Source organism: Sphaerodactylus townsendi, linkage group LG12, assembly GCF_021028975.2.
Source record: "Sphaerodactylus townsendi isolate TG3544 linkage group LG12, MPM_Stown_v2.3, whole genome shotgun sequence".
Lineage (NCBI taxonomy): Eukaryota > Metazoa > Chordata > Lepidosauria > Squamata > Sphaerodactylidae > Sphaerodactylus > Sphaerodactylus townsendi.
The window spans coordinates 40,267,038-40,280,310 of record NC_059436.1 but is presented as its reverse complement, the minus strand read 5'-3'; the positions used below and the strand labels follow the sequence as shown (position 1 = coordinate 40,280,310).

General features: G+C 45.1%; 1 protein-coding gene across 1 annotated transcript in view; it reads right to left on the bottom strand.

The window, feature by feature from the left end:
- The window catches only part of EHMT1 (euchromatic histone lysine methyltransferase 1), an 86,757-nt gene that overhangs the window by 46,925 nt on the left and 26,559 nt on the right, over positions 1 to 13,273 (bottom strand). The window contains exons 4-7 of the mRNA XM_048512144.1: positions 11,873 to 12,032; positions 8,979 to 9,115; positions 7,800 to 7,982; positions 4,488 to 4,568 (exon numbers count right to left, since the gene is read on the bottom strand). Of these exons, the coding sequence (XP_048368101.1) occupies positions 4,488 to 4,568; positions 7,800 to 7,982; positions 8,979 to 9,115; positions 11,873 to 12,032 (561 nt within the window). The remainder of the gene's footprint in view (positions 1 to 4,487; positions 4,569 to 7,799; positions 7,983 to 8,978; positions 9,116 to 11,872; positions 12,033 to 13,273) is intronic.

Here is a 13,273-nt window from a genome sequence, read left to right as displayed (position 1 = left end):
GAACCTGATTTGTTTCCCCACTCTTACATTCCTGCTGCGTGACCTTGGGCTAGGCACAGTTCGCTCAGCCCCACCTAACTCACAAGGTGTCTGTTGTGGGGAGAGGAAGGGAAAAGAGTTTGTAAGCCGCCTTGAGTCTCCTTACAGGAGAGAAAGGCCGGGTATAAATCTGAACGCTTCTTCTTTTCTAAGTTGCTCAGAGCAGTTTATTCATCTTCCGGCACCAGCCCAAAATATTTTCATCCTCCGAGGCCTTTCAGGGGCTGGGGATGGCTTTGGACTGATTTTTAGGATCTTTTGGATAATTTCCTCCCTCTCTCCACATCCCCCCCCCCTTTTTTTTTTCCCTGCCATGGCCTATCCATTTTATAGGTTCCTCATCGGCCTACGTGCTTGATTTCATCGTTGATTGGCCTGGTGAAATCACTGCTAACTGCCTCAGGCATTAAAAAAATTCCAGAAAGAACAGCACACGGATGTTTCACATAGATAGATACTGTTGGCCATCCTGATAATTCATTCCCTCTCCCTTTAGCTTGACTGACCGAGCTGCATGAGGAACACACACAGTAAGAGTGTGGACGTAAACATTTCAAATAAATAAATAAATGGGCTGCTGACACCCAACCACTGGAAATCTTATACAGCACTACCACTACGTTCAAAGATTCCAGCAAGCAACAACCAGGCATATTTACACCTCCATAAGGACTAGGAACTTGCTTCTTTAAAAAAAATGAAAATAAAGATTCTCAAGCTTGACATTTCTGGCCCTGATACTATGTTCTGTTATTTGTCTCCACTTATGGCAGATACAAAAGTTCAAAAACTCATAGCTACAATGCAAAGACTGAGGCAGATTCCGCATGGGCCAAAAACATCGATGTGAAAATGGTGTGAAAATGGTGTAAAACCTTTTACACTGGCTGATTCCGCATGGGCCAAAAACAGTGGTGTGAAAACAGTGTGAAAACAGTGTAAAAGGGTTTAAAACGGTGTAAAAGGGTTTACACCATTTTCACACCGCTGTTTTTGGCCCATGCGGAATCAGCTTCTGTTTTAAGCCATTTTACACATTTTGACACTGGTTTCACACTGCTGATTTTGGCCCATGCGGAATCTGCCTAGGAGCACAGGCGAGCCTTTTTCTGTTTATGTCCTCAACAGAAGTTCTGTGGTACCAGCTGGAAGATAAACACAGCAGGAATTCGAAACCCTGATGGACCAGAATTTGCTGCCACATAAAATATATTCTCTCAAGGGATCCAAGCTACCAAGGGGTTCGGGATGCGAAGCTTTCCTGCCCACCAGCAGAGCGACACCCAAGAGCCTTCGTCCGTTTCTCTTTATTAATAAATTCAATGGTTTATGTTAAAACGTACACGAAACAACCACATAGCTTAAATTGCACAGATAATCAAAGCCAATAAGTTAAAGCAGAAGTAAAACATTTAAAAAAAGCCCCACCCCCAAAAACTGTCAGCCGGTGCTTGGGATTGAGAAGACCAGGATCCCATCTGCAAATATGCACAATTCAGCCCCGTTGAAATCAATGACATTTCATAAGCTTAAGTCTATGTTCCATTCCTGCTGCCACCGAGCTCAATTACAACATCCTTCCATATGCTTTAAAAAGGGGGGCAGATTTTTATTGTAAACGTTCAGGCTTGTGAACATAAACAAAACAAGCGAAAACATCCCAGGACAAAACAAAAATTGTCTTTTCGAACTGCTCCAGTGTGACAGTTCGGGAGACTGAGGGCCAAACTCTTTTGTGTGTCGGGCAGGTTCAATTCCCTGCTCAGCCATGAAATTTACTTTTGAGCCACAGACCGGCTTAATAAAAAGCGACTGTTCCATCTAGCGTGACCATCGACAACCGGAACAAAGAGCTGGACTGGCAACCGCAAGGAATACGTTAGGTCGGGTAAGCACAGCTTCTAGCAGCAGGTAGGGTGGTCTGCCAGGGGCTTGATAAACCACCTGCTCCATTTGCCTGCCTGAAGACCGCAGAGCACTTGTTCTGCAGGATATAGATGGGCCCAAGTTCCTCCTCGGCCATCTCCAGTTAGAAGGATCTGAGGAAGCCAAGTGCTAATAAAAGCTTCCCCGAGGAACTGTTGCCTGTCAAGGGACCTAGTCAGACCACTGACTCATCAAAGCACAAGATCACAAGAGATCCCATTTTGGGCACCTGCTGGATAGGGAGGGAAAGTGTATGCGTTGACCCACGGAGGAGAGAATGGGAGATATTTGGTCTGTGTTTGAGCAAAGAATCTCTCCCTCCATCTTCCACCCCCACCCCAAATCTCAATTTCTCTTCTGTAGCCATCCATCATTTCAGCCAAGGTAGAAAGCGGCAATTGGGACAGGTAAGAGGAAAAGTTGCATAGGCCTCTGGCAGAAAGACAAGCCACACGCCCTCAAGCCTTGAGCAGAGCCACCGGGGCCATCCCCTCCAGTCAAACCTTGCCTGAATTGCACCCATAAGTGCACTGGGGCTCCTCGGTTTACAGCCAGTCTCGGTGACCGTCAGCTCCGCTTTCCCTCCTTCCTGCTCGGGCAGAAGAGCAATGATGTCCCGTTTACTATTGATTCATTCATTCACATCGGTTTCCCACCCTGCACCCAAGAATTCAGATGTCTTTCTACTTCCTGATCATCGTATTGCAAAGCAGATGTTGGCCCTTTCCGCACAAGCCAAGTAAAACGTTTCGAGACAGGAAACATAAAAATTTCCTCGATGGGAGTTGCACATGGTTTTTTAGCCCAGAATGTTTTAATTCCTGCCTCAAAATGTTCACTTTGTATGCTGTTCCCAAGCAATTATTTTCTGAAAACAGTTTTCTGGAAACTTTTCTTTTGTGGAACCATTTTCACTTGCTGTGCAGATCTCTTTAAAACGTTTCCCACACTGTTTTGCAGTCCCTGGACTTCCTCGTCAGTGCCATTTTCTGAGATCACACTGGCCGTCTTGCGCATTTTTAAAAAAATTCAAGGGGTTGTATCTATGTAGCTACGTAAACATGAACCCTAGAGAATTGCAGCACAAGGCTTTGAAGCCTCATAGCATCAGATCTACAGAACTGTTAAAAAAAACCCCACGGAATAAACACAAAATGGCAACCAAGAAGTGTTTTCAAGAGGATGAGTGTGGACAAGCGGGTTTTTAAAAAAATGTTTGAAAACATTTTCAAGGGCTTGTGCGGAAAGGGCCATTGTTGAGGCAGCACAGTATATGGAGGTTTAAATTAGTAAGGCTATGCAATCAGTGCAATTAAAGTTTTAATAATAGATTAAAATCCCCTCCCTTTATTCCACTGGGACCAACAACTGAAAACTGGTGGGACGCTTGAAGAGCCTCCTACTATTTAAGCAAAACAGCTTAAGCAAAACTATTTAAGCAAAACAGTTTTCCTACAATCTAAAAAGTTAACAGTGTGTTTCCAGCCTTGGTATTGGACTGCTAGTTTAACAATGGGCCAGGTGACATACAGGTTTAAGGGGAGTTTGTTTTAAGTTTTACAGCAAAAATAACTTCTGAGAAGTTTCTGGATGGCAGGCATGGCCAGGAATAACATGCTGAAGAAGGGTTTCTTTTAAAACAAAAATGGGAAAGCAAAGTATTTTGAATTGTTTCTTCATTTAGACAAGAGGAGTTCAGTAACACCTTAAAGACTAACAGGATTTATTCCAGCATAAACCTTCAGGAGTCAGTGCTCACGGCATCAAATGCCTGAAAGTAGATTGAAGTGAAAACTTACATGGAGACCAATTTTGATAGTCTTTAAGGTGCTACAGGATTCCTGTATTATTTTAATATGGATCTACCTATATGGCCTTCTCTTTCTCATTGAAAGAGTTGACTCCGAAGATTAAGACGTACAAAACTTGTATACATTTACTTAGACATAATTCTCATTGAGTTGGAAGAGACGAACTTCCTAGTTGACCTGCACAGGAATGTTGCCAGGACTTATTAATAAAGTGTGTTGGGAGTCTCTTGTCAAAGAGTTAAGTCTGTACCTGCAAGCCATTGGGGGTCATAATTCTACTTATGCACCTCCCTATCAATTATTCCCAGGTACTGAACTCGCAAAGCGAGCCAATGAGCTTCATGGCAGAGCAAAGATTTCAACCTGGGCCTCCCGCATCCAAACCCATCTATGGATGTGGGCTCTGAAACTCAAATAATCAGCAAAGAAAAAAAGAAGGGGTGAATGCTAGAGGAATGACACAGCCAAGGCACAACTTTGCAACTGCAGTAAACTTAGTGGAAATAAAAATTAGGATGAGAGACTCAAGGCAGCCTGCTGGAAACAGCAACATAAATGAGCAATTAGCTAAAAAAAACCCAGAAAAAAACAACCCAATTTTGCTGTGGTTTAACCATGACAGGCCTGGAGATATGGTGGCTCACACTGTCCCGCTTGCAGATTGTTCAAGAAAAGGAAGACAGGTAAGAGGGATCCAAGGACACAACTCACCAAGTCAGACTCATCACCATCTTCCTCATCTTCTCCCGATTCTCCAGAGTCTTGGTCCTCCTCCGACTCACCATCAACCATCTGCAACACCCAAGGGAAACCCCATGTCAGCTGAAAATGGGTGCACACACAAAAATGAATTCTACCAGATTCTTATCCTCCTCCCATCATATATCAGGTCTGTTTGCAGCATGAACTTCAAAGCCCTTTAACAGTTGGGGGGGAAACCTGGGTAAAATCTTCCTTTAAAAAATCTTCTTTAATGTTAATTTATGTTATGAACAGCAGTTATGAACAGCAGCATTTGGAGCAGCAGTGGTGTAATGGTTAAGAGCAGGTGCATTTTAATCTGGAAGAGCCGAGTTTGATTCCCCACTCTGATGCTTGAGCTGTGAAGGCTTATCTGGGGAGCTGTGTGGTTTCCGGGCTGTATGGCCGTGTTCTAGCAGCATTGTCTCCTGATGTTTCGCCTGCTAGAACACGGCCATACAGCCCGGAAACCACACAGCACCCCAGTGATTCCGGCCGTGAAAGCCTTTGACAATACTTATCTGGGGAATTCAGATTAGCCTGTGCACCATGTCAGCTGGGTGACCTTGAGCTACTCACAGTTCTTCTGAGCTCTCTCAGCCCCACCCACCTTACAGGGTGTTTGTTGTGGGGGGAAGGGAAAGGAGACTGTAAGCCCCTTTGAGTCTCCTACAGGAGATAAAGGGGGGATATGAATCCAAACTATTATTATTATTATTATTATTATTATTATTATTATTATTATTATTATTATTATTGTTATTGTTATTGTTATTGTTATTGTTATTGTTATTGTTGTTATTATTATTATTTACTAGGTCTGCAGAGTGGTGTCTTTTTGAAAAGTTACTTGGTGAATCTGAACTCTGTAGGATTCACAGTATAAACTTCTGATATTTACGGGATCACCATTAAAGTGCTGTAGGTAACCAGTACTATTATTTTGATTCTTAAGAGGTCAAATTGAAAGATTTACTTAAATTTATAATTTTAAATATTTGGAGCATTTCCAACTCTGCTACCAGAGTTCTTTTAACTGGAGACTGAGCCCGGGACCTTCTGCATATGAAACATTAAACATCTAAGCACAGCCTGCCCAACCTTCTTGGCAGTGGCTGTCAAGGAAGCCCCAAACAACCATCATTCCTATAAGCCAGCAAGCAAGATGCTTTTGCGAAGAACAACAATATTAATTATCTTGCTTCTGAGCAGGACAGCTGATTGGGCGCTCTTCACACAATTCTGTTGTACATGTGCATGTGCAAATGTAAAAAAAAACACAGCAAGAGTATACCCAGCAAGTGTGCGGAGCAGAGAGCTGTCATTGGCTTCTGCTCCCCTCCCCCACACCACGCATTATTTTCTTTCTTTTTTTTCCTTTTTTCAGTGTTAGAATTTACATCCCAGCACACGGCTTTTTAAAAAGCCCTCTGGGTGGTATCCATGCCGTGCTAAATGTGTATTTGCCACTGTACTGTGTGTGAATCACCGCAAAGGGAATTTGTTTCCTTTCCCACTCTGTAATTCACATAGCAAGTCTACCTGCAGGGAGAGACTCGCAAGTCACAATTCCATTCCAGGGAAGAAGATTTGCAATCCTATAAGGAACCACCAGGCCTTAAGGCTGGCTCATGCTGATGGTTTAGGTTTTAGCAACAGGGCGGTAATTGATGTTGAACCACTAGCAATTTGAATTCCAGTTAATAGGGGCAAATAAACCTCACTGTGCTTTACAAGGAACTGGATGCTTGCAGACCCCTTCCGGGTTTTCTAGAAGGGAAGCTAAAAGGGCGGTTGATGCTGTGCCTTGAAATATGTTCTTGGAAAGTTGAAGCATGAAGCTCAGTGAAAAAGAGATAGAGAGCAGGCAGCCTACAATGGAACGCATGAAAATACAGAAAAATAGCCTTGCTGGATTAGGTCAAGGGTGCATTCAGGTATCACAGCAAACCACAGTTTATAAACCGTTGCTTGCTTTATAATGTAACATAAAAGGCCAACTGTGGTTCGTTGAATGGTGCAAAACTGATGGGTTAGATCCAAACGAAATTTTTCATTTAACAGAAGGTGAGGTGTAGTTTCTGCCAATTACTCTTTCCTGTAGAAGACCCCTGGATTTGTCTCTTAATCCATTCATGATGGTCCTCCTTTCCCCAGGAGATCAACAGGGTACCCTGGAAAGAGGGAAGCAGAAAAGTCTGGTTCTGCTGAGAAGAGCCTCACCTCAGTGAAGCATACCGCACACTAGGTTTGCAGCTTGTTTATTAGTCACGGGATACACTAACTGTGGTTTGTTAATTGAGGCACTGCAGATTGTGGAACACCATGATGAAGAAAGTATAGGAAAGACAAAGAGATGTAAATGAGGTAAGATGCGGACAAGTGCAGTTTGTCCACAAAGAGTAATCTGTTACTTGCATACGATAGATTAACAAAAGTTTGGTCCTTGTGGGATCCGCTATTGCCCGTATGGTTACAAATCGCACGCAGGTTTTTATCTGTGGCAGGCCCAGGCTCCTGGAATGGCTTACCAGGGTGGGTACAGACAGCTTTTCACTGGCTGCATTCAGGAAGGCATGTAAGATGGTTTTAATTGACGCACCCATCTAGATGCAGCCCCAAAGACATCCAGCATTGTGTTTCCATCAGCAGCAAATCAGATGTCCCTTGGAAGCCCACAAGCACAGTTTGAAGGCAACAGCTCTTCCCCACTGTTTGCTCCCAAGCAACTGGTACTAAGGAGCATGCATCCTCCAAGCATGGAGGTTTGCTATGATAACCCCCCTCCCCAAAAAAGGTAGCCAAGGCAGCTATATTAAGCTCTTCAACAGCCAGCTCCCCACAACACTCCAGCATTTGGGCTGGATATGAATGTAGGAATCTGAATTCACTCCATAAGGTCTAGTACTGCCACTTATGAGGTCTGTTGAGCATCTGAGGCCTTATCACACCATTCTCCTCGTGAAGAAAACACCAGAACAATCTGAAAACAGTAAAGACACTCTGAGATTGAAGAGAAGGCAACTGGACTGAGGGAAGGCTAGTGATGAAGTAAGCCCCCCCCTTTCCCCCATTGGGAATAGTCTGGCTGACAATTCCTTTGCCAAAAGCAGCCCCCCCCCCCCCCTTGATCTGAAACACTTGATTTTGGCCTTTTTGAGCATCGTTCTCATTCCCTTTTGTCCAGGAAAAGATTTTGTTCCAGCCCATCAACTCCTGTCTATCTTTTCACTGTTCATCTGCATAGACAAAAAACATTCCCCCAGTAGCCATTCCAATCACCTTTCTAACTTTGCTGGCCTCTGCAGCCACTTCTTTAGCAGTTTGGTTGTCCTCTGCAGGAAAGGCAGACAGATGCTCCGTCCCATGTTCGTCTTCCTCCTCAAGCTCATCTGAATCTTCCTCTTCGGAATCCACCTCTAAGCTTTCCCCGTTCACATGAGGACTCGTATCGTCCTTTTCACCCTATATGTGCCCAGACAGACAAATTGCAAGGTGACAGCATTGACACACGTGTGCACCTATGTGCGCACATACACACACATCACCATGAAACACTCAATCATATTTTACTTTACTGTGAGTACGGTAGTACACAGATGATCAGAGTTGTTTAATTTCACCTTTGCCGCACAGAGTCTTTGGCCACGTTGGCCATCCTGATGACTTTGTGGTAAACTATCTGCTTACTGATGAGGATGACACAGTTTCATATACAGTAATGAAGTTTTGCTACAGTGCTTACAAAATGTGGAAGGTTTTGGCCGGCAAGTCTATTAGCTAAATGATTTTATTGTATTGCTGTTGTGTAACATTATTTGGTCTGATGTTTTACTATGCCGGTTTATGGCTATATGTAATAAACTAAACTGAACATGCGCCACCAAATGTACAACCGAGCTATTTGCCACCCACTTCCGAAGACAGGCCTCTATTGCTAATGAGAACCCACTGTGACGAACAGGAGCCTGCCCTGCCCCTGAAAGGAAAATCAGCCACTCAGATGAGCCTGCAAGAGAATGGGGAAGAGTTGTTGGAGGGATCACAGGAGAAGTCGGTGTTGAGTTCTGCCGCAGGGGGACAGCAGTGACAGCTCAGGTCTGGCGCAGGAAAAAGAGCAGCCAGAGCGAAGGGTAGTTCTGCCTGACAGCGCAGCAAAGAAGCTTGGCTTTATCTCTGGGAGAGAAGAGGGTGCTCAATTGTTAGGCCTGGCCCTGGTGTGCAATTCAGTCTAAGACTACCTGAAGGCACAGCAGCTTGAAGGTTGGTCAGCTAGCTGTACAAATGTTAGTAGGAAAGAGGAAGCAGGGCCACAAAGGAGTCATCACATTTCCTGCCAAAATACTGCTTTAGAAGCTTGCGTCGCAGCCTGTGGATACATTTTTAGCCTCTGTGCGGGCACTTAGGGCAGCGATACATTACAGCCTTCCTCCATCCATCAAAACCATCTTTGGCCCTCACCTTGCCACCTGCCGAAGAGTGGGTGATGCTCTTAAACATCTCGATCACAGTCCGCTGTTTTAAAACTTTGTTCTTTTTCTTGGGGACCAGGCTGTAAGTTCCCATTCTTCGTTTCTTCTTCCGAGACACAGAAGCAGCTGGATGGGAGGACAGAGAGAAGAACGTCAGGGCAAGGGGAAAAGCACACGATGCAGAAATAGCTTCTGGAGTGGAACACGGATGTGTCCAACAGTTAATGAATAAATTGGACCTCGCTTTCGTTCCTTTAGGAGTCGCTTTAGTCAGAAATGCAATCAAAGAGCTACAAGGGGGCATAGTCAAGGATGGCTGGAACTGAGCAATGGAGATACCTGTTCAGCTCCCTGCAGCTATAGGGCCCTTTTCTAGACTGAGATTGGCAGCCTCCCTCCTGCCTTCAAATTCAGGTGACATCATAGCTCAGCGCCTGATGTGAGTCTTCAGAGAACATGTGCCAGAGGCACAGGAATTATGGGATAGTTGAGAGAGGTAAAATCCAGCTGGGGAGTCTCCATTAGTGCTCTTTTGATTTCAGAACACTCCTGAACCAAAGATGCAGACTGCATCTGACAGCAGTCATGCATTCCTGCCTCAAAAGCAGCATAAGAAGAAACAGGCTGAGGGGCTTTAACAGTCATATTATTTGATTTGATTCATTGCAAAGTTTCCCACTTCGGTTCTCCGAGTTCCTTTTCTACCTCGGTTTCCCGGGAATACCTTGTTATTTTCTAAACTCAATTCAGATATCATGGATATGGAATAGGAGAGGTATAACTAGAAGTCTTAACAAGGATTAAACTGTGGTTAAGAATCTCACTAATTAGAAAAGAAGCTAACCTCAGTTTGTTAAAGACGCTCATGTTTGAACAACACAACAAACCAGTTAGCTGAACACTTCCATTTTCCATCTCAGCAAGCTAAGTGGTAAGACGCAGAGGAAGAGTGTGCAAGGCCACAATTAAATAGGTTTGTGCTTCTCATGAACAAACCCTAGTTTGTTCACAGCATCTGAACTGAGCCTAAGAGATCTCTGGAGAACCATTTCAGGACAACAGAGGAGAATGGCGACATTTGACAGCCACACACTGTACACACTCCAATCAAATAACAGCAAACCAAGCAGGTTGCAGAGTTAAACTGATTTTATATCTACCGCTGTAATAACAAGTAAGCAAGCTGTGAACTCGCCTCATAGATTACTCTGTTGCCTTAAACTAGCAGCTAAAATCCTAGCAACCCAACCCTATGCATGGTAACTCAACAGTAACTCTCCCTAAGTAATGAAGTTACTGCTAAGGGAGAAAGGTCCTAGATAACATCTAATGAAGGAAACACACATTGTCTTAACATTTTCAAATGCATTTTTATTCCACTCTTTCCCCAAGGAACTCAGGCGCATGCTTCTTCCCTTCTCCATTTCATCCTCAAAACCACAGGCGTAGCTGGAATGGGGACATGTGGGGACATTTGCCCCAGGTGCCCCCCTCCCCGGTTGCGTCACATGGAGGGAAATCACCCCCCACACTTTCGGGAAGGAGGAGGGACAATGCTGGGACTTCGCATGATCTGTGCACGCCGCCCAGGATGAGGCCTGCACCGATTGGCTGGCCGATGGGCGCAGGTCTCATCCCGGGCAGCGTGCATACGTCACATCCAGACCCTGCCATGCCACCTCCTCCTTCCCCCATTGTCCCACCAGGCCTGGCCACCGGCTAAGGTAAGTGGGGCACAGGGGGGGGGCATAGGTGAGGCCACAGTTGCCGGAAAATTCGGAGTCTGCCCCGGGCTCCATTTTCCATAGCTACGCCACTGCTCCAAACCATCCTACGGGGTAGGTCGGGCTGAGACAGAGAAAGCGACTGGCCAGCGATTAGCACAGAGATCTGAATCCCCACTCCACTCTCTACACCATGTTGGTTCTCAAATGAAACTGAGAAATTCTGGATTTTCCCGGCTCCTGCGGGCCAAACAAAGGGGACCAAGATGTGAAGAATGTGTGAAAGCATCATCTAACACCATTCTTTCACCAGCAATTATTAGGGAGAGGCGCAAGAGAGATATGGTTTGGTAGCAGACCTCTATCCCCCTGTCATGCCCAAGCTTCACAGCAATGCAATTAGTATATCAGGATCTTGGACAGAGAAAGTCTGCTACCACTGGACATTGGCTGAAATGGGCAAGAACATACCAGTGTGATGATGCACGTACTTCGAATTTTGTTTAAACTGGACTCTCTGCCAGTACTCATGAAATGTTAACGTGACAGTGCAGAAATAGCTTCTGGAGTGGAACGTGGATGTGTCCAACAGTTAATGAATAAATTACCAAACGACGCCACCAAAACTGAATGCTGGATCTCACTTTCATTCCTTCAGGAGACTGCTTTACTCAGGAATGCAATCGAAGAGCTACAAGGGGGCATAGTCAGGTACAGCTGGCCTGCACAATGGAGATACCTGTTCAGCTCCCTGCAGCTATAGTGCCCTTTTCTAGACTCAGACTAGCAGCCTCCCTCCTGCCTTCAAATTCAGGTGACTTCATAGCCCAGCGCCTGATGTGAGTCTTCAGAGAACATGTGGCAAAAGTACAGGAATTACGGGATATTTGAGAGAGGTAAAATCCAGTGCGATGTTAACGTGACGAAAGATCCATACCTGGGAAGGAGATACTAACTTTTGCACAAAGAGCAGGATTACATGCACAGAAGACCAGTTTAAAAGGGATGCTGGGAGCAGGTGACATGACACAGGTAAGTCCTTCTTGTCCAGCAGCATCACACTGAAATTGTAGTCACGTTTACAAACAAGAGGGGGGTTTCAATGTCCTTTTTGCCCCCCAAAAACCAATCACGGGGCCCGCCCACACCAGCTTTTTACCTGTCTGTGATTTTGAGGCGGCCACATAGCTCTGGTTCTGAGGTAGAGATGAATGAAGGCCAAGGACAGAGGGCAAAGGTGGGGACTTTCCAAATTCGAAAACATGTTTGTTACCATCTTCCTTAGGTGCTTTTGCTTCTTTGGGGTCTTTACTTGCTTTCTGGGGAACAGAAATCAAAGGACCCTTTATATTCTTGCATAAAGCTACTACTTGTATAAAGCTACTACTGACGGACAACACACACACGCAAGCAAGCAAGCAAGCAAGCAAAAACATTTAGGGCCTTCCCAAAGCACACCATCCTTACGTTCTCCTCACCACACCCAGTTCTCAGCCTCTTCTCTCCCTCTTCCACAAAAAAGGGCAGAAGGGTTCAATCCAAGCCAAGTATTCTGGTCCAGATGGCTAATCCAGAGCCCATCTCGCAACACTTCCAGCCGCCGTGCATCCTTGTAGGCCAGTATCAGAAATCAGCCTGGGGGAAAGTCCACAGACTGGCTGAAAAGATTGTCTCTGGGACCCCTACAGTCACAAGGATCTCTGAGGTAAGTTCCCACTTCCTAGTAGGAGGGGCACCCAGAAGGAGCCAAGTGCAACTCCATCACTTCCTGTAGCCTTGAAGGTGCCAAGGGGCTTGTCATAAGCTTCTTCCATCTCCAGGAGGATGTGCACGCGTGTGCTCTCTCACATACACAGAATGGGACAGCACACTTATTGAACTTGGGGAGGGGAGGAATGACTGGTGGACATCTTAACCAGGGATTTCTCCAAACTCTGTACAGCTGTGTCCAATGTCTGAACATGTATCGTTCCCTGCTTTTCCTTTTTATAAATGAAGGTTCTGATTGGAAGTTCCAGGGATCCGGAGCAAACGACCAGAGCAGCTGTAAATAATAAAACAGCACGGGGCAAGAGTTTCTCCAGCAGAGCTGAGGAATCCAAAATGGTTGGCTCAAAGAAGAACGAACTTGATGATGGAACAAAAAAAAAAAAAAACTCCCAGGAAAACAGACATTTTTTCCAACCAATGCCTCAGGTGATTCATGTCAGGAACTAGTCTCAAAGATACTCCTTTCCCGTGGGCAAGAGGAGCCCAAACCACATTCAGTGAGCCCTCAACCTTTTTCTGGCCTTTCCCATCCAGATCTCACAGCCTATCAGAATTCCTCTTACAAACACCCAGCTGGCTAGCAAGTACAAAGACACAGACGGCCAATATGGCAACTGCTGTATATTCATTCTGTGCTCCTTTTAGCTTCCTGCAATCATTTTGTTGACTTTTAGCTGTTTTAGACTTTTAGTCTAAACAGTGGCATAGAACTGTTTAATAAATCATAAAAATGAGTGTTAGTGTTTGGTTCTCGGGGAAGGAGTGTGGCTCAGTGGTAGAACACAGGCTT